This window comes from Canis lupus, chromosome 2 (assembly GCF_011100685.1).
Source record: "Canis lupus familiaris isolate Mischka breed German Shepherd chromosome 2, alternate assembly UU_Cfam_GSD_1.0, whole genome shotgun sequence".
Classification (NCBI taxonomy): domain Eukaryota; kingdom Metazoa; phylum Chordata; class Mammalia; order Carnivora; family Canidae; genus Canis; species Canis lupus.
Window position 1 is genome coordinate 56,464,563 of NC_049223.1, and position 20,671 is coordinate 56,485,233.

The window sequence follows — 20,671 nt, forward strand, 5'->3', positions numbered from 1 at the left end:
GTGTTTGTGTACGTCCTTCGAGATATCAAAGCACTATTCAAAATTATAGTGATTTTAAATATTATAACATTGATAGCTTAGCACTTGGACCAGGAAAAGATACATAGGCCAACAGAACAGAGATCCTTAGAATTACATATCTCTATGAAAATTTAAAATAAAGCATAGAAAGTGTTTTAAATCAGTGAAGAAAGAATGGCCTATTCAATAAATGGCATTTTGACAACTGGCTATCCATCAGGGTGGGAAAAAATTTACAGCCTTACCTCAACTATGCACAAAAGTAAACATCAGTTGGAGAAAAGTATATACTTCAAAAAGGAAACTGTAGAAGCATTAGAAGAAAATAGGAGAATTTGTATCATCTTTGAATTCTAATCAAGACAAGTCTTAAAGCCATAAAAAGAAAATCGAAAAATAAGAGCTCAATCTTTTTTTTTTTTTTTTTACGATTTTATTTATTTATTCATGAGAGACAGAGAGAGAGAGAGACACAGAGACACAGACAGAGGGAGAAGCAGGCTCCATGCAGGGAGTTTGACACGGGACTCAATCCCAGGACCCCAGGATCATGACCTGAGCTGAAGGTGGCACTAAATTGTTAAGCCACCCAGGCTGCCTGAAAAATAAGAGCTCAAAAATAGTTAAAACCACTTTAAGACAAAATGTCACGTAAAGACAAAAGAAAATGGAGGGACTGGTAGAACATTTTTGCAATATACAGTAGAGATTACTGTCCATAATTTTTAAAACATTCACACAAATCATTAAAGAAAGAAAACCCAAGGGATATGAAAAAAGCTCTTACTGGAAGAATATATAAAATGGTCATTTTATTCAACTTCATGAGTAATCAAGGAAGCACAAATTAAAACATGTTTTCAAATTGGGAAAGATTAACAACATTGTGATATGAAGTTGTGGGGAAATGGATATTCTCCTACACTGTTACCTATTTTGGAAAGAAACTTGGCACCATCTATCAAAATTGTGTTTGTATACATCTTTTAAGTGTTGTTAATGTGTCAGACAGCAATAGGTTAAAAACAACTATTTTGATCCCTGGAAGTCAGGTGCAGCCATAACGCACACCTAAAATGCAGGAGTGCTCTTGGACTCAGGCAGGGGACAAAAGCTGGAATGATTTTGAAGACAGTATTAGTGAAATCATGACCTGCCTTCAAAAGACTGTTAGTAGAAGGATATAGACCTGAGGAGGCTCGGTTACACTAAGGAGAGCGAGGAAACTCTTGCTGGAGCCTGGAGATGATGTGATCCTTGTCACCCTGGCAGGAAGCCAGCAACGCACTGGCCTACAGGAAGATGTGCCTACTAACGAAGATTTCCAGCTAGAGTATTCAAGGTGCCTCCAAGCTTCATCTTTCTGCTGTACTGAAATGTAAAAGGAACAAGATAAAGGAAAGGAAGGACTGGTAAACATCTCGCTGCCAAGACAATCGTTTTTTATAATTTCCAAATTTTCAGGGGCATTTGGGTGGCTCAGTGGGTTAAGCATCTGCCTTTGGCTCAGGTCATGACCTCAGGGTACTGGGATCCAGCCCTGCATTGGGCTTCCTGCTCAGCTGGGAGTCTGCTTCTCCCTCTCCCTCTGCCCCTCCCTCTGCTCATGCTCTCTCTCATATACATATATCATATATATATATACATATAAATATATATATATAAAGATTTTATTTATTTATTTATTGTAGATAGAGGCAGAGACATAGGCAGAGGGAGAAGCAGCCTCCCCGCAAGGAGAGCCCGATGTGGGACTCCATCCTGGATCCTGGGACCACGCCCTGAGCCGAAGGCAGACGCTCAACTGCTAAGCCACCCAGGCGTACCGGTCATCTAAATATTTTAAGGGATGCCTGACATCTAAATATTTTAAAGGTATGTTTCAATAAGACAATAGGGTTTCCAAGGATGCCATTCTCAGCAGAAGCCCAAAGTAGAGAAGTGCGTACCTTAAAAAAATTGGTGGGCATAGCTTTTGTGTAATGGCATAAGCCTTAGTCAGATTCACAGGGAATCAATGGTTTTTAACAGAAATACATCAGCAGAAATGCCTCCAGTCTGAACTGAGAAATAGGGGCAGTGCCAGGAGAAAAGACGTCCTTGGACTCCGAAGTTCCACAGGTGGGAGGGCTAGTCGGTTGCAAATATGTACTACCGTGAACAAGAAACTGTGACTCAGAAGGTAGAACCCAAAGCCAGAGAGTGGAGTCAAGAGACCTGGAGAATTATTTCCAGGCTTCGAATCCTAATCAAGGAACCTCCAAAATTTGCCTGGCTGGTTTTGGGAATTGCTATAGACCCCTTGGTGCTTCTCATTTTCCCTCTTTTGAACAGAACTGTCCATACTGGTTATCCCAGATCTTTTGCACCATAGTATTTTACAAGTGTACTTGTCTCAGATTATTTATTTATTCAAGAGAGTTCTGTAGTTCAAGAGAAACTGTACTAAAGGATTTTAAGGATACATTTAGGAGACTCATCCATACTTAGAACTAACTTAGATGCCAGCATTCTGGATTTCAAGCTAATGTTCTAAAAGGATGAGACTTTGGGGTTTCTTGGGAGGAAGGGAATATATTTTATATGTGGAAGGAATAGAAGTAATTTGTGGTCAGGGAGTAGACTCCTCCCTTCAAAAAGTGTAGCCTAACCTCTCTCCCCATGGATGTGACTGTCGTTAGCAACACATGTCTGTGAGCGTGAATGTTGCGGAAGTGTCACCTACAAGACGAAGCCATGGAAAGGTGTCGTAGCTTCCTCTTTGCTCTTGTTCTCTTTTGGATCACTTGGTCTGGGGGAGGCCAGCAGCACAATAAACCCATGGAGAGACTCACGTGGCAAGTAACTGAGGCCTTCAGCCAACAGCCAGCAAGTCACTTGGGTCTCTTGCCGACGACCGCGTCAGCCAGCTTAGACTCACATCTTTGGCATTAGCCACGCCTTAGAAAAATGTCTTCGGATGATTGCAATCTCATGAGAGACTGAGCCAGAATCACGCAGCAAAACTCCTGAATTCCTGATTCACAGAAATGGTGAGATGTTTATCATCTTATCATTTGTAGCTGTTTTTTTTTTTTAAGATTTTATTTATTTATTCATGAGAGACACAGAGAGAGAGAGACGGAGATGTAGGCAGAGGGAGAAGCAGGCTCCATGCAGGGAGCCCGACGCGGGACTCGATCCCGGGTCTCCAGAATCACACCCTGGGCTGAAGGAGGCGCCAAACCGCTGAGCCACCCTGGCTGCCCTATTTGTTGCTGTCTTAAGCTATGTTTTGCAGTAATTTGTTGCAGCAAGAGACAGCTAATACACAAGGTAAAGTTGTCATTAAGGATGTGGTAATTGCAACAATATGAATTGGAGATTAAATCTTGGATAAATTATGCTGTTAGCCTTCAATTAACAGTAAAAAGTGGCAGTGAAGGTGGATACTGCAAATTAAATTTATATTAATTATAAAAAAGGGAAAAATAGTGTGCCACTGATGCTTGGTCTTATGGAAGAAGTATATTTTAAGCACGTCCCATAAAGTTTCTTTGAAGTCTTTTCTTACAGCTCTTCGCCAAAATTTTGAGAATCCTTACTGTAGTAGATATGCAGTTTGGGCCTGTCTAGCATCCCTTTCTCTTTCTTCTGGTAACAGACCACCCTGTTAAAAAAAACAAAATTCAACTGAGTAAATTTTAAGATCTAATTGGCTTTATTCAGCGATTCATGAATCAGACAGCATTCCCATCCAGCAAGTAGAAGGGAGCTCTGCTGAGCTAAATAAGAGAAATGTTTTTAAAAGCAAGAGAGGGCATTTAAAAAAAATGGAAAGCATTTATTAGCAAGGAATACATTGGTTAGGCAAGGTTGCCTTCCTTAGGAGTGTATGGGGTCTATCAGTTAAGTTTCCTAATGTTGACTGGGAAAGCCCATGGTGACCGGTTAAAGGTTATATTCCTGGGGGGTCGAAATCATATTTAGATTAGGTATTAAGTCTTGGTTTACTGACTCAGGGCTTTAACGTAAGTGATGCCGTTTTGGGACTGGAGTTCTTTTGTTTTGTTTTTCAGATTATTTATCTATTCAGGAGAGGCAGAGGGAGAAGCAAGCTCCCTGCCGGGAACTGATGCAGGACTCGATTCCAGGCCCCAGGAATCATGACCTGAGCCGAAGGCAGATGCTCAACCGCTCAGCCACCCAAGTGTCCCTGTAGTTTTCTTTTTAATTTGGGGAATATCAGCATCCTCCATTCCATGTGGGTCATGTGACTTCACTCAGTCTGCCTTAGGGGTGGGTGTGAAATTGAGCTTTTCAACTGGGATCCTTTATCAGGAATGACAGGGATGAGTGGAGGACCTAAGCTTCCTGGACAGGTTGTTCCTGCTACCCATGAAAAGGGCTATCACGAGGCCTGTCTGACAATGAAGCCAACAGGGAGAAAGACTGAGTTGAAAAATAGAGGCATATATGGAGAGGAGAGAGGAAGGAGGGAGAGGGGACATCTGATCCTCACGGGGTCTGGTGACATTGTTTCTGCTTGCTTGTAGGTCTGCTATTTTATCTCCAGATATTTAGAGGGGTCTGCCACAATAAGTATTTAAGTTGTTCTTAGGAATTCATTATAAACGGAATCTTTCTTTCTTCCTTTTTTTTTTTTTTTTGTAGGACGGGGGTTTCCACGTTTGGTCAGATGATGAGGGCTGAGTCATTGCAGCACACTTCCTAGTTGTAGAGCTAGTTTGCGTCCTTAAACTTTGCTCTATTAAATTGTCTTTGAACCAGACTTATTTAATAGTCTAATAAGGCCAATAAAGTATTCGACATATTTTTGTTCTCTTTTGTAATTGTCCTGTTTTTAGTTTTCTTGAAAATGACAGTCTGGCAATACTATTAATCCTTGGTTAAAACCTATTGCCTCTTTATATCAACTGCCTAATTACCTGGGTCCCTGGTGTCCTGCAAGCGCTTCAGGCGTCCTCGGCCCACAGCCTCTTTTAACCTGCCCCCTGTCGCGAACTCTGCCCGGGGCGGGGGGTGGTCCGCCGGGAGGTTTCAGTTCGGGCTGAGCTGGGTGGAGGACGGCCTGCGCTGCGGAGCCACCGACCCCCTGCGTGGGCGCCCCCCCAGCCCCAGGCTGGCTGCGGCGGAAGCGGGGCCGGGCATCGGGGGCGGGGCCTGGGCTTGGCCCGGGGGCGGGGCCCGAGGCCGGCTGTGGCGGGGCGGAGCTTGGACCGGGGGCGGGGCTTGGACCAGGCGGCGGGGCTTGGATCAGGGGACGGGACAGGGGCGGTGGCGGCGGGGCCTGGGCCTGGGCCTGGGCCTGGCGGGGGCGGGGCTTGGGTCGGGGCTTGGGCCGGGGGCGGGCCCCGAGCTCGGCTGGGGGCGGGGACTGGGCGGAGAGGGCGGGGCGGGGGCGGGGCTGGGAGCAGGAGCAGGGCCGGGGCGGCACCGGGGCCTGGGTCGGGAGCATGGGCGGGGCCGGGGCGGAGGGGGCGGGGCTGGGTGCGGGGCTGGGAGCCGGAGCAGGGCCGGGGCGGCGGCGGTGGCGGGGCCTGGGGCGGGGCCTGGGGCGGGGGCGGGGCCTGGCGGGCGGGGCGGGGGCGGGGCGGGGCGCGGGGCGGGGGGCGGGGCGGGGGGCGGGCCCAGCAGCCGCGGGGCAGGCCCGGGCGGGGCGCGCGCTGTCAGCTGACCCCTCCGCCCTGGCGCTGGCGCTTCCTCCCCGGGCTCGGGCCGGAGGTCTGGTCCCGGGCTGCGCGCACCTGCGCCGACCGACCGACCGACGGACGGACCGACCGACGGACGGACCGAGCGAGCGAGCGCGCGCATCCGGGCGGCCATGGGGCCCCGCGGGCTGGGGCTGCTGGCGCTGCTGGCGGCGCTGTCCCCTCGCTCCGCCGCCGCGTCGGGCCCGGCGCTGTGGCCTCTGCCGCTGTCGGTGCGGACGACCCCGCGCGCCCTGCACGTGTCCCGCGAGAACTTCTCCGTCTCCCACGACCCCGGGTCCAGCGCCGGCCCGTCGTGCGCCCTCCTGCAGGAAGCCTTCCGGCGGTGAGCGCTCCGGGGCCCGGCCGGGCCGGGTGGGGGGGCTCGGAGGGGCCTCCTGGGCGCCGGGGGCTCGGGGGCCGCCGGAGGAGGTCTGGGGAGAGCCGCGCCCCCGGGACCCCGCGCCCGGCTGGGCCCCGCACCCCGAAATCCCTCCAAGGAACCGTCGGTCTCCGTGCGGCGCCCTGGCCGAGCTCGGGCCCCCGCCCCGCGGCCCCCCTCGCAGCCGCGTCGCCCCCCGCAGCCCGGACCCCGCGGAGGCCCCCGGGCTCCCCGAGCTGCCCTTGCTCCCCCAGGTTGCGCCTCCTTCCAGTGCACACTGCGGCGTGGTTTTCCCTGCAGGACAGAAGGCAACTGGTGGGGAAAGAAAAAAGCGAAACCAGAGGAACCTGCTGGCCCAGATAGGCCTGGAACGTGAGGTCGGGGTGCAGAGACCCTGCATGGCTTATTTCTCGCCTTCACTTTTGCACTGGACACGGCCACCTTAGACTCGTGCTTCAATGAGCCTTTGGGACTGAATCTGCTAAACCCCATCCAATGGCCAGACTCGGGGTGAAGTAGTAAAACCAAGCCGGCTGGTTGCCTCGGGATACTGAGGAGAAAGGTCATCAGGAAGGAAGGTCGGGGCTAGGAAATCTTTTTAAGAGGCAAACAGGGTGAACACATTTGCATTGGGACTCGGTCTGTAAAATTGTATTTTCCTTCTGTGCCATACCGTCCGTTAAACAAGGACTCAGGAATATGCTTAAAACGATGAGGAGTGTGGCAAGAAGGCGTGGGAGACAAGTTGATGGTGTGATGCCCGAGGCTCGAGTCAGCTGTGAGATGGTTTAAAAACAAGGCTTGGCATTTTGAGGCAGCGCGGGTGATTAGCTGAAATTTGGCTAATTCGTGCCTGGTGTGTGAGGCAGCTGTTGCTAATCATACCCTACATTGTTAGGAAGCAGGTTATAAAGCATCAGCCCGGACGCCTAGGAAGTGAAGGTATTCGGGCGAGCATTCCAGGAACTTAGAGGGGTCAGTGTGGGTGTGGACTGCAGGGATGACAGGGATGTCCCAAGGCACTAGGTGCTGGGGAGCACACAGTCCAGGCCCTAGGTAGGTCAGAGGCTCCTGTCTTCGAAGGGCCCAGCCTACATCACAGACCCTGCTTTCAAATACTATGCATTTTGCAAGCAGAGAGTTTGCTCTGGTGCGTGACAGCTTCCTCAACTTGTAGAGCAGGATCCATCACTCATACATCTTTTTTTTTTTTTTTTTTTTTTTTTTTTTTTTTTTTTTTTACAATGAATAGCTCCATTCCCTCAGCTCCTGAAAGGCAAAATTAACCCCTGGACACCACTGCTTTAGAACCCTTTGAGTTTTCGGTTAGAAGTTTTAATACCCAGGACGAAGGTTTTCCTTATTTGGGACAAGCCAGCACCTAAGTCAGATCTCAGAACTGCTGGCAACTTTAATTTCCTTGTTTGTTTGTTTGTTTATTTTAATGTGCTTCACTGTGGTAAATATAGACGATAAAGTTTACCTTCTTAGCCATTTCTGAGTTTATAATTAGTGATCTATTTTTTTTTCAAGATTTTATTCATTTGATAGAGTGTGTGTGCACACCTAGCAGGTGGAGTGACAGGAGAGGGAGAAATAGACTCCCTGCTGAGCAGAGTCCAACGTGGGTCTCCGTCCCAGACCCCTGGGACCACGACCCGATCCCAAGGTGGATGCTTAACTGAGCCACCCAGGCGCCCCAGCAGTTCAGTGATCTTAATTTTCTGTCTGGTACCCACATACCAGAGAAAGGGGAAATTAAAACAACATTTGAAAGTATCAGAAGACCAAATAAAGCTTCAAAGTAATTCTTTAAATAACATTTTAAATAGATTTTGATAAGCCAGAGAGGTTGTGTATGCTACTTATGTGTAAGAACATCTTGTGTGTTTCCAGAAAAGTAAGGAGAAGTAGGAAAGTTCCAATGAGTCTGGAAGCGTATGGAAGTTAACCAGCGAGAGTGGAAAGGATGAAGGGGCTGAGAGCCCTTCCCGTGGGAAAACTTTGGCAGATTCAGGAGAAAATTAAGATCGCTGAATTGTTGGGGTGCTTGGGTAAATTTTCAAGGCCCTGTTGAGAATTCTGTGGGCTGATGACCTCTTGGAGGGGGGAGTGGTGGTTATATATTAGCTTTTTGGGGAAGATAACAGGAACTGTGACTGAATCAAGCTTAAGCAAGAACAGCTCTTATCTCATACTTGAGGAAGTCCAAAATCAGAGAGGGTTTTAGTTGCCTCGGTGGCTCAGGTGGCTCAGCAGTATCGTTAGGAAATCCATGCTCTTGCCATCTCTGCCATTTTTAGTGTGGCTGCCACCAGTCCAGGTGTCACATACTGAAGAGTGGGGCTCTTGTGGCTCACTTGGTGTGGGAAACCTCTGCCCCCAGCACCCCTGATGGCCCACCTCCTGCTGGTGATCATCGGCTTAGGTACCCAAGAGGGTTGGGATTGCCATTACTGGTTCTTAACAGCAACTTCATACGAGGCACTTGGAAGTGTGGGCATAACTTCTCAAGTTCCCGTGCCTGTATCCCACTCTCAGAGATTCCGAGACGGTCTGGACAGCCCTATTTTCAGAAAGCTCCCCCAGAAAATCCAATGTGCAGTTGGAGTGAGAGCCTGTCATTGGACCAGGTCTGGGTAGCAGGGATTGGAGGGGTCAGCTGCAGGGTCCACGGCCACATATGCATCGAAAATGTGGTTACAGTACTTTAAAAGTTTGTTTGAATTTATTTCTCACACAGATACCATGGCTATATTTTTAATTTGGACAAGTCACAGCGTGGCCCTGCTAAACGTAACAGTGCGGTGGAGTTAAAGCAACTTCTCGTCTCCATTGTCCTTGACTCGGAGTGTGATCTTTACCCCAACGTCACTTCAGATGAGTCCTGTGAGTACCTGTGCAGCGTGAGTGCAGCGTGTTGGGAGCTGCTCGTTCTGGCCTTACGTGCCCCAAATAGGTTCCGTGGCATGAACTATTCTGAGTTCGTGGTCAATGAGTTAAGAAGTTTTAGTTTTAAAATTATCATTAAAGTTTGATGATAAAAGTAAGACCTAGTCATTGTAGAAAATCTTTAAGTGCAGTAAGTGAAGAGGAGGAAAGAAATCGTTCATAACCCCAGTGCTTAGTTAATGACCGTCGCCTTGGCTGTGTTGTTTCTGTAGATACGTTTAAATATTATACATAGATTTAAGTATAAACCTATAAAAGGGACACGAGAATGGGGTAATTCTGCTCATGTGGCTTTTGTATTCTGCTCTTTGGCCTAACGTCATAAACATGTATTAAATATTTTTCTGTGACATCATTTTTAGTGCAAGGACTTAATTGGCTAATCCCTTATTTTTGGACATCTAGTAATTTTTTTATTTTGAAGATAAATCTATGCTTATATCCATGATCTCTATTTATAATCTAATTTGATACAAAGATAATGCAGAACGGGGAGTGGGGCGGGGCTATTTCATTTTATAATACAGTCAACATTTACCTATAGGATCCTTTTGTTGCCTAAGACGTTCGGGCCTTTCCCAAATTGTGCAGGAAGGAAATAATTGGGCGGGCCTTTTTCCTGGGCCTCCTGACTAGGAAGAATATGGAACTACAGCAAGGAGGCAAGGGAAGCCACGCGAGGCCGTAGGTGCTAGATCAGTACGCACAGAGCAGACTGTGGGCAGGGCGGAAAGATAGGGGGTAAGAGAGGGGCCACTCCTGTGTCCTCAGACTGCTTAACAGATGGTTGAGTGTATCTCTTCATCCTTTGCGTAGAGATCAGGTTTCTTTCTTTCTTTTTTTTTTTTAAAGATTTAATTTATTTATTCATGAGACGCAGAGACCCAGGCAGAGGGAGAAGCAGGCCCCTGCAGGGAGCCCGATGCAGGACTCGATCCCGGGACCCTGGGGTTACACCCTGGGCCGAAGACAGACGCTCCACCGCTGAGCCCCCCGGTGCCCCGAGATCAGATTTCATAATACATCTCAGAAGAATAAGTACATTTCTCTTCAATTCTCTAGCTGTTCATAGAGAAACAAGATTTTCCGACACCATGTGACATGTGATTTCAGTTGGCAGCACTCAGACCCTTCACGAATTAGGTTTTGTAATCTGAATTGAGACGGAAGTGGTCATTCACTCCCTAAGGAATCTCTGCTGTTAGCAATACTGATGACCTATTGTAAATTGCAGAAAATGGTAGTGTTTTGAAACTGGAGGGTTATAGCTTGTCATCAATTTGGCTTTGCAAACTTCTTTATTCTGAAAGGGAGGCTTCTTAGGACAACCTGGTTGTGAAATTTTCTCATTTCTCATAAACTAGTCAAGTTTTGAACTAGTTGATAAAATGAACACAGATGCAAATATCAACTGTGGTTCCGGAGTGTGAGAAAATGTTGAAGGAAGTGACAGGTGCTACAGCATCACATATTAAAATGAAATTATTATGCCCTGGGACCCAGAAGTGGACTAGTTTCTGCTGCGGAGAATTAATTGCATGTAACGAGGATGTTCGATGCAGCTTGCTTGGGAGTGAAGAGCCCTGAACAAAACTACGGGTTCATCGGTCCAGGGATGACTGGGTAGACTTCGTGAGCTGGTGCTGAGGACTCCTGTGGAACAGTGAGGAATGAAGGCGCAGAGTGAGAGAGCGAGCTTGGAGAGCCTGAGGTGCACAGAGGCCCCGTGCAGGAGTTGCTGCCGTTAGTGTGTCCACACACGAGGCAGTACTGCGGTCGTTGCACGTCCGTGTGTCAGTGCGCAGGGGGAGGTCTGAGAAGTGTCTTCTGATGAAAGTAAAGGGAGGTGAGTGGGCATCTCAGGCCATTTTAGCCTTACCTGTTTTATTTTTGAAGAATCCTGTCTTGATGCTATTTGTGTGTCCGGTCCTAAACACAGAGTAGTTACAGTTACAGCACAGAGTTACAGTAGTCACAGTAGAGCACAGAGCGGGGTAACTGAGGTCAGGGGTGCCACTCCCACCCCACATCACGGAGGTCGTCGTTGACACCAGTAACTTGGTTTTGAAATAAAACTTGAAATTCTACAGCTTAGGTGTCTGTACGTACAGGACACAGTGTCCTTTTACCTGCTCTGTTTGGGGGTTTTGCATTGAGTTGAATCAGGACCCTTGTTACGATCGGCCGTCAGCTACCGGAAGTGTTTAGCCCGGAGAACACACATGTTAGTGGCTTTTAGGTGACTTGTGGGTGACCATGTCGCACTATTTCTGAGAGACCCCAAAACCATGTGCATTAAAAACTGTTGTGAAACAGCGGCCAGTGAGTCTGGTGGCCGAGAACTTGATGGAGACGGAGAGGAGGCGGGATTAGGCCACAGCCGAGGAGCAGGCCTGCTAGCCCGGCCGCGAGCGCCCTCTGCGCCCCTCCCCAGGGAAGGCCGCCTCGTCAGAGGCTGTCACCCGGGAGGTCGCATGCTTCCTGGCCGTCGGTGGAACCCGCTTCTGGTAGGCGCTGCCGGGTGCCCTGGGAGCCGAGCCGGAGGGCAAGGGCGGCCCCAGCCCGTAGCGGGGCCTTCCCTACTCTATGGCCGGTCCCCTCCGGGCCTCCCCGGGGTCTCGGGGACGGCACAGCCCAGCCAAGTGGCATTCAAGGCCCTGAAGCGTTGCCCCGTGTTCCCCCCCCCCCCCCCCAAGCAGCCGGGAGCCGGAGGAGATGGGCGTGCACTAGTCTGTTGAGGGGCACGAAGCTGAGTGTAGCTCAGGTGAGGTGGCAGGTGTGTCCTGGGGGGTGGGGGGGAACGTGTAGGCTCCATGCTCAACAGGGGTTCCGGCGGGGGTGGGGGGGGCGCTTGCACCGTTGATCTGAAACCATAGCACGGGGGATCCCCGGGGGGCTCGGTGCCTGCCGTCGGCCCAGGCTGTGATCTCGGGTCCCGGGATTGCGTCCTGAGTTGGGCTCCCTGCGCGGAGTCTGCTTCTCCCTCTGCCTCTGTGTCTCATGAATAAATAAAATCTTTAAAAAAAAAAAAAAAAAAAAAAACCCAACCAAGGAACCATAGCCAAAGTAGGAAGCTCTCTGCCGAGGGTCATGGAGGGAAGCGGGGCTGGGGATTGTTGACCTGCGCCCCTGCTGGCTGGAGGCCGCCTGGGGACAGCGGGGACTGGGCCTCAGGAGCCCACGGGCGTCCCTAGAGAGTACGGCGGCCGAGGGAGGGCCTGCAGTGGGGGGCGGGGATGGTCCCGAGACGAGTCTGTGCTTAAATACATCGCGTGTCACTGAAGGATTAACCACCTTCTCCCCTCATGCAGATAGTTTGGTTGTGAAAGCACCGGTGGCTTTCCTCAAGGCCAACAGAGTGTGGGGAGCATTGCGAGGTAAGTTCTGTGTAGTCCGATTGTCGTTTTCTAGTAAAGATTTGTTTCCATTTGGTGCTTTGGAAAATCAAGCACAGCAGGAGTTTGCTTCCTCGGCCCCTCTGCAGGGGGTGTCCCCCTCTGCAGGGGGTGTCGGGTATTCCCAAAATGACTTCCACGGAACGGGGAGAGATCCTTAGGCCTCGCAGGGGACGCGGAGGCGCGTTCGTCCACGAGCGGAGGTCGCTGGCCCCTTGGCTGTGTGTCCACAGGGTCTTCCCGGCCGCTGCGAGTGACCTCGTGCGGGGTGCGGCCTGGCTGGCTGCCTCGCGAGCGCGGTCTCCCCCTAAGAAACGGACTTAGTTTTCACAAACAAAAGGCCCGAATTGATTCCTGAACCTGCCAGGGCAGAAGCACAGAAACAGACTGAGAACATCGCCTGTAAGGCCCGCCTCCACGCAGCGGCCACGGTTCCCGCGGGCGGCCCTGGGAGGGACGCGGGGCCTGAGCTGCTCGGCTCCTCCAAGGGCCTCCTGGGCTCGGTCCTGCTTTTGCTACCGGTTTTCATCGGGACCCCTTGGAGAATGGGTGATTCTGCTTTGGTTTCTGGGCCAGGAATCACTTGATCCTGAGAGTCTTGTGAGGGGACTGGGAGAGCCTTGGCCACAAACCCGGGGTGGGGGGGGGGGTTGGTCCCCGGGGCTCGCAGACGTGAGCGCAGCCCAGGCGCGGGGAGCAGAGCCGCTCCCTGAGGGGCTGGAGGCAAAGGGTGGGAGGAAACCCCAGAGGCCCCTTCTGGATTTCAGAGCTGGGTCAGACTTTGGGTGTTGGCACATTTCCTTCCACTGTTCAGAAGCTGCTTTCTCTTCCTCTAATTCGAAGAGACTTCCAAGCAGTAGGGCTTTAAAAAAGGAGACTCTTCCTTAATGTGAACGGACCAGGTTCGGGTCCTCGAACACCGGCGGCCTGGGTCTGCTGCGGGCCGGGCGCGAACACGGGGGCCCTTGGCTGAGGATTCCTGAATTTCTGTTCCTGGGGAGGCGGGCCGGCGGCTCTCTCCTCCCCTCTGGTTGCCTTCAGGGTAACGCTGGGCTTGTAAAAGGAGTTCGAAACTCTTGTCTCCTCCTCTGTTTTTTTGGAAAAGTCTGAGAAGAGCTGGTGTTGCTTCCTTAAATGTCCCGTGGCACTCGCCCGCATGGGGGGCAGCCCTGGACCCCGCGGGGGGTGGGGGCGGCTGTGACCAGCGACCCGGCCTCCCGGGCCCAGTGAGCAGAGCTTCCCTCTGGCGTCTTCCCCTCTCGGTCCCAGGAGGGCGTCACACCTGTTGCCTTAATCGCTCAGCTGTCTCTCATGGTCTTTCTGTTCCCGCGGTGTCACTTAGGGCTCCTCCCTCCCTCCTGACCCCCAGGCTGCCTCGAGGGGCGACAAGGGTAAAGGCCCGGCTGCTCCCGCGACTCTGGATCTCGGGTTGTGGGCTCCAGGCCCAGGGTGTGGAGATCAATTAAAAATGAAAATCTTAAAAAAAAAAAAAAAAAAAAAAAAAATGAAAATCTTTAGGGACAAAAATCATGGAAAAGTCAAGGGCAGTTGGAGGAACTGGCCCGTAATGTAGTGTATTAAGGAAACAATCCACTTAAGTGAAAAATGCCCGGGACAGAGTCTGCAGCTGTGAGCAAAACATCGTAGGCGTTTACTTGGGCTCTTATTTATAGCTTCATGGTGGCTTGGGACCGTCTCCCCTCTGTTAACTTTCTGTGACCTCTGAAGTTTTGCTATATTTTATCATAAAAATTCTTTTTTATAATGCCATACATTTCCTTGGTAAGTGGTGTTTTGTTGTATTAAATCGCTATTTGTTTTGTGTTTATCATTCAAACAAAACTCAGTGTGTGGGTACAGTGACGGTAAAACGTTTTAATGAAACAAAAGCAACAGGGATGTTTTTAAAAAGCTGAGCTTTGATTTTAGAAAATATGTTAGAAGGTGTAGGTCTAACATTATTTTTAGTTTTATTTGCCTTTTCTCATTATGAGTGTATGTTAGTATAATGCAACTTTTATTGACTCAATCTCATATATAAATTAAGGCAATAAACTATAAATTTTACTCTCCCTAGGTTTAGAGACCTTTAGCCAGTTAATTTATCAAGATTCTTATGGGACTGTAAGTATGATTATTATGTTACTAAATTGTTGGATAGATGTATTACTGTAAAAAAATGTAAAGTCTTTAGTTGTTTATTGCATTTCTTCTTTCCAGATGTTTAACTTCTCTGGTAAATGTAAATTTCCTACTTGTTCTAAGTCTTTTATCCAGTGCTTGCATAAATGTAGGCCTCTTAACTAAGCTCAAGTCAAGAGAAAATTCTAAAGTTAGTTTTATTTTGTTTTCTAGTTTACCATCAACGAGTGCAACATTATTGATTCTCCAAGGTTTCCGCACAGAGGAATTTTAATTGATACAGCTAGACATTTCCTGCCCATTAAGAGTATTCTTGAAACCCTGGTAGGTGATTATTTTATGTCACCCGTTTTCTGTTCTGAAGCTTCGTCCTTTCATGGTGTTACTGTGCGTGGGTTACTGACGCTGCTGTATGGGTGGGAACGGGGCGATTGCCGGTCCTGTACTCGGGCACTGAGCTCTGGAAGGGCTGTTTCCTCCACTGAGAAAGTCAGTGTTAAATATTGGGACTGCCACTTAATTTATTTGAAGTGGCGTAGAAAGGAGGCTGGGCGCTGCCCGTACCTAGGGAGAGGTTCCAAAGGAGCATGGACTTTTCCGATGGTGGGAGTTGGGGGTGAGGCTCCCAGGAACTGTTTCTTCCTGTCTGCTCCTTAGTGGTTCGTGCGCCCCGTCGCCACATGGGCAAGTTCTCCTCCCATGTTCTTCTGCGTCTTCCCTTGATCGCTTATGAACGCACCGTATTATTAGAAAGTGATTTTTACATTTGCATGAATATCCTAAATGTTTTTTCTCCAAAAGACATTATTGTTACTTTTGTGAAAGAAATAAATGCTTGGTGTAAAAAGTTTCAACAAATATGTGGCATAAAATAGGTAGTAATCCCATAATTGCTTTTACCAAAGGTTGACATAAATTTCGGTGTCCCATTTATCTCCTCTTACACTTAAAAATGTAATATATTAACACATAGGACATGGCTTTTTAAAAACCTTGAATGGAATTGCATTTTTTCTACCTCAAAAAAACTTGTTATGGCCATGTTTTTATGAAAAAATATGTAAGGTCTGTATCATCTTTTTTTTTAAATTTTTTAAAAATTTTTATTTATTTATGATAGAGAGAGAGGCAGAGACATAGGCAGAGGGAGAAGCAGACTCCATGCACTGGGAGCCCGATGTGGGATTTGATCTCGGGTCTCCAGGATCGCGCCCTGGGCCAGAGGCAGGCACCAAACCGCTGCGCTACCCAGGGATCCCCTGTATCATCTTTTTAAACAGTTGATTATTATATTTTATATACCATGATGTGAATTTAACCATTCTCATGCTGATGGACACCTAGGTTAATTTATCACAAACAGTCCTGTAGAGTAAGTATTCTAACATTTGCATATTCATCAGGATTATTTCCCAAATATAAATTCTTGCAAGTCAATTTCCGGGCTTAAAAATGGACACACTTTATTTTCGGGGAGATTTTAAATTGTTACATATGATCAGATTGCCTTTTAGATGTGTGGGAAATATCAGAAAGGGAGACAGAACGTAAAGACTGCTAACTCTGGGAAACGAACTAGGGGTGGTAGAAGGGGAGGAGGGCGGGGGGTGGGAGTGAATGGGTGACGGGCACTGGGGGTTATTCTGTATGTTAGTAAATTGAACACCAATAAAAAATAAATTAAAAAAAAAAAGATTGCCTTTTAGAGAGGTCGTGCAAGTGGATGCGTGGCCAACGGGGGCACACTTTTGCCATATTGTTTGTTCATCTAATATCTCTGTGTTTTAATTTTCACTTCTGTGATATTTTAGTGAATATAAACCTCTCTTATTAGATACTTGTGTTTTTAATATTGTAAGCTGCAAATATATTTTCAGTGTCCATTTTTTTTCTTCTGGAATATTGATTCCTTGTTGATATAAGAGCTCTTTAATGTTATATTTGTTTATATATGTATCAGTGATACTTCGGTGTTTGTTTATATATGCTTATCCCTTGTATATTCTTGTGAAGTTTTCCAGATTTTTTTTTTTAAGATTTTATTTATTTATTCATGAGAGACAGAGAGAGAGAGAGAGAGGCAGAGATACAGGCAGAGGGAGAAGCAGGCTCCATGTGGGGACCCGATGTGGGACTCCATCCCGGGACCCGGGGTCACACCCTGAACCGAAGGCGGTGCTAAACTGCTGAGCCACCCAGGCTGCCCACCAGATGTGTTTTTTAAACTATAGTGTCTTTTTCTGTAGAAGTAAATAGTTTTATATGTAGTATAATCTTTCAATCTAACCTTTTATTATTTTTTGTCTTGGGAAGTGAGCTAAGAAAGGACTCCAGAACAAGGATATAAATATAAAAATAACCTCCCAAATTTTCTCTTAATATACTTTTTCAGGGTGAGTGGCTGGCTCAGTTGGTAGAGCATGGGGCTCCTGATCTCAGAGTTGTGGGTTTGAGCCCCACACTGGGTGTAGAGATTACTTAAAAAAAAAAAAAATGTCAGGGGCATCTGAGGGGCTCAGTGGTTGAGTGTCTGCCTTCGGCTCAGGGCGTGACCCTGGGGTCCTAGGATTGAGTCCTGCATCGGGCTCCCTGCAGGGAGCCTGCTTCTCCCTTTGCCTGTGTCTCTGCCTCTCTCTCTGTGTCTCTCATGAATAAATAAATAAAATCTTTTAAAGAAAAAAAAAAGTAGGAAAAATATATTTTTTAAACATTTTCTTTTATTTTTTATTTATTTTTTTTTAGATTTTTATTTAATCTAAATGATCATGCTGTCATCTACAGACCTCATTCTTTGATCAGTTCTAATCAGGTCCTTTGTAAATTCAGTGTCTAATCTGGGATCAGGTGTTGAGTTTGTCATGTCTCTTTAGCACCTACAGTTTGGTACTATTTATCTCCCTTGTCTTTCAAAACCATGACATTTTTGAAGAGTTTAGCTCAGTCACTTTGTAGAATGCACTTCAGCCTGTGTTTTTACATGAGTAGATTCAGGTCACACATTCTGGCAGGAATAAGACAAAAGTGATGCCATGTTCTCTCCACGGCAGGTGGCACCTTCTTTATTCCATCACCGGTAATGTTAACAGCCAGGATGTTGACACAGGTCATCCGCCAGGTTTCTCACTGTGAAGTCAACTTAAAAGTATCTTGGATTGGGGCCCCAGGGGCTCAGTCGGTAAGGGTCTGCCTTAGGCTCAGGTCTGGATCCCGGGCTTCTGGGATTGAGCCCCATGTCGGGCCCCTGCTCAGTGAGGAGTCTCCTTGTCCCTCTCCCTCTGCCCCTCCCTTGGTTCGTGCCTGCTCCCTCTCACATAAAATCTTAAAAAAAAAAAAAAAAAAAAAAAAAAAAAGTCCCCCAAAATGTATTTCGTATTTGTTAATAAAAAAAAAAGTCGGTGTGGGATCCCTGGGTGGCGCAGCGGTTTGGCGCCTGCCTTTGGCCCGGGGCACGATACTGGAGACCCGGGATCGAGTCCCACGTCGGGCTCCCGGTGCATGGAGCCTGCTTCTCCCTCTGCCTGTGTCTCTGCCTCTCTCTCTCTCTCTGTGACTATCATAAATAAATAAAAGTTAAAAAAAAATTAAAAAAAAAAAAAAAGTCGGTGTCTTGCAGGTGGTATTTTGAGATGACGGAAGCTTGTTCTTCAGGCCGCGTTCCTCCGCTGGCCTTAGCATCCCCCCGGTGTCCTGCCTGGCCACTTAGCGCTGGGGCGGCCGCCAGGGGCTGGGTTCCCCGAAAGGGAGGTGCCGCGTCCAAAGGCATTTTCCTGTGAGGTGGAGCCTCGCTCGAGGTCCGCGTTTTCATCAGTAGGTGCTCGGGGTCTTTACCGAGGGCTGCGGGCCGCTCCTGGCCCTGTTGGCAGCTTGTGCCGCCGCCGCCCAGGTCGGGCCTCGCGCCGCATTCTCGGGAGGTGCTCTCGGCCCGTGACCTTCCGCACCCATCGTCTCTCTTTCCCGGTCCTGGAGCCACTCTTCTCCCAGGAACCCATGCAGCGGTGCGAGAGGCGGGGGCCTGAAACCTGGGCCGCGGGGACCCCTGCCTGCCCCCCCCCCCCGCCCCCGGCGCGCAGGCCACAGCAGGGACCCCACTGCACCTCCACGAACACACGCACACATTTGCCTTTTCTAACACCCGAGCTCCGTTTGTTCCTGTCACTATTATTGAGCTATTAACTAGTGTGCAGCGGCCTGGCAGCTCCCGGGCACAGCCTGTGGCTCCAGCAGCGCCGCTGCCGTCCTTCCCGCCGCTTGTCACCCTGTCACCCTGTCACCCGCGGCTGTTCCGGCCTCGACCTCCTTCCCTGCTGCGCTGTGGGCTCCGCGTCGTCCACGTGTCAAGGCCTAAGTCTGTGTGTCTCTGTCTCCTCTAGCTGCTTGGACTCCCAGGCGTCCTCCGGGTTCAGGGGCTGCTGTCTTGCAGGTTCTTTGTTCACTGGTTTTGTTGTGGGGATTCGGCGCAGAAGGGCAGTCGTGGGCACTCATCACTCTCTGACCTGCTTCTCTTGGCCTCTTACCTTCTGGGCCCTTCCGTGTTGTTGCAAAGGGCAAAATCTCATGCTTTTCCGCAGCTGATTTTCCGCTGTGTGACTGCATATAAGCACGTGCTACATCTTGTTCATCCACTCGTCCCGCCGCGGACGCTGGCTGCTTCCGTGGCCCGGCCGCTGCGAGCAACGCGGGACAAACACCGAAGGCTGCAGAGGGGTTTTCAAATGAGTGTTTTTGTTTTCTTCGGGGAAACCACTAGTGGCATTACTGGATCATATGGTAATTCTGTTTTTGATTTTTTGAGGACACTCCCCATCCCACAGTGACAGCACCGGTGTACATGGCTAGTAGCAAGGCACAAGGGTTTCTTCTTTTTCTCCTCATGTTCCATATCCAACCCTTGTTATTTCTTGTCTTTTTTATCTTAGCCATTCTGAAGAGTGTCAGCTGATACCTCATTGTAGTTCTGATTTGCATTTCCCTGAGGAATGATGTTGAGCACCTCTTCGTGTGTCTATCGGCCATATGCAGATCTTCTTTGGAAAAATATCTCTTCAGGTCCTCTGCCCATTTTTAATTGGATTATTGGGGGGTTTTTGCTGTTGTATAACTTTATATATTTTGGATATTAACCCGTTATGGGATATATTATTTGCAAGTATCTTTTCCCATTCAGCAGCTCACCTTTTTGTTTTGTCGGTGGCTCCCTTCACTGTGCAAAAGCTTTTAATTCTGGTGTAGGCCCAGTAGTTTTGTTTTTGTTTCCCTTGCCCAGTGAGTCATATCCAGCAAGATGTTGCTCATGCTGAGGCCAAACAGATTACTGCCCATGTTTTTTTTCCAGGATTTTTATGGCTTCAGGTCTCCCACGTAGGTTTTTAATCCATTTTGAGTTTATTATTTGTGTATGGCATAAGAATGTGATCCAGTTTCATTCTTTTGCATGTGGGGGGGCCCAGCTGTCCCAACACCATTCATTGAAGATTGTCTTTTCCCCGTTGTATGTTCCTGCCTCTGCCTCCTCCTCCATAGACTAATTGACCTGTTTCTGGGCTGTCTGCTCTTTTCCACAGATTCGTGTCTGCTTTTGTGCCAGTATCATGGTGCGATCCCTACAGCTTTGTAGTATATTTTGAAATCTGGGATTGTGATACTACCAGCTTTGGCCTTTCTCAAGATTATTTTGGCTCTTCAGGGACTCTTGTGGTTCCGTACAGATTCTAGAATTAATGTTTTACTTCTGTGAAAAATGCTTTTGGTATTTTGATGGGGATTGAACTGATTCTGTAAATTGCTTTCTGTAGTGTGGACATTTTAACGGTACGAATTCTTGCAGTCTGTGAGCCTGGGCTATCTTGCCACTTGCTCATGTTGTCCTCAATTTCCTTCATCAATACTTTATAGTTTTCAGAATATAGGCCTTTTTTCTCCCCTCATTGGTTATTTCTAGGTTATTTTATTCTTTTTGAAGCTGTTGTTAAGTGGGGTTGTTTTTTCCCTTTCTGCCATTTCATTATTAGTGTATAGAAATGCAACAGATTTCTGTACATTAACTTCCTATCCTGCAACTTTGTTTTTTGGTGGAGCCTATGGTGGACATA

General features: G+C 48.4%; 1 protein-coding gene and 1 long non-coding RNA gene across 2 annotated transcripts in view; one reads left to right on the forward strand and one right to left on the reverse strand.

The window, feature by feature from the left end:
* Positions 1-500: 500 nt before the first annotated feature.
* On the reverse strand, positions 501-5,162 carry LOC119870036. The gene is made up of 3 exons (XR_005355016.1): positions 4,950-5,162; positions 2,856-3,670; positions 501-1,392 (listed from the first exon to the last, which is right to left on the reverse strand). It is a non-coding gene; the product is annotated as an uncharacterized LOC119870036 (long non-coding RNA).
* A 668-nt stretch (positions 5,163-5,830) lies between these two features.
* HEXB (hexosaminidase subunit beta) overlaps positions 5,831-20,671 on the forward strand; it is a 29,164-nt gene continuing 14,323 nt past the window's right edge. The window contains exons 1-5 of the mRNA XM_038530856.1: positions 5,831-6,057; positions 8,837-8,982; positions 12,357-12,422; positions 14,518-14,564; positions 14,796-14,906. Of these exons, the coding sequence (XP_038386784.1) occupies positions 5,846-6,057; positions 8,837-8,982; positions 12,357-12,422; positions 14,518-14,564; positions 14,796-14,906 (582 nt within the window). The 5' untranslated portion in view covers positions 5,831-5,845. The remainder of the gene's footprint in view (positions 6,058-8,836; positions 8,983-12,356; positions 12,423-14,517; positions 14,565-14,795; positions 14,907-20,671) is intronic.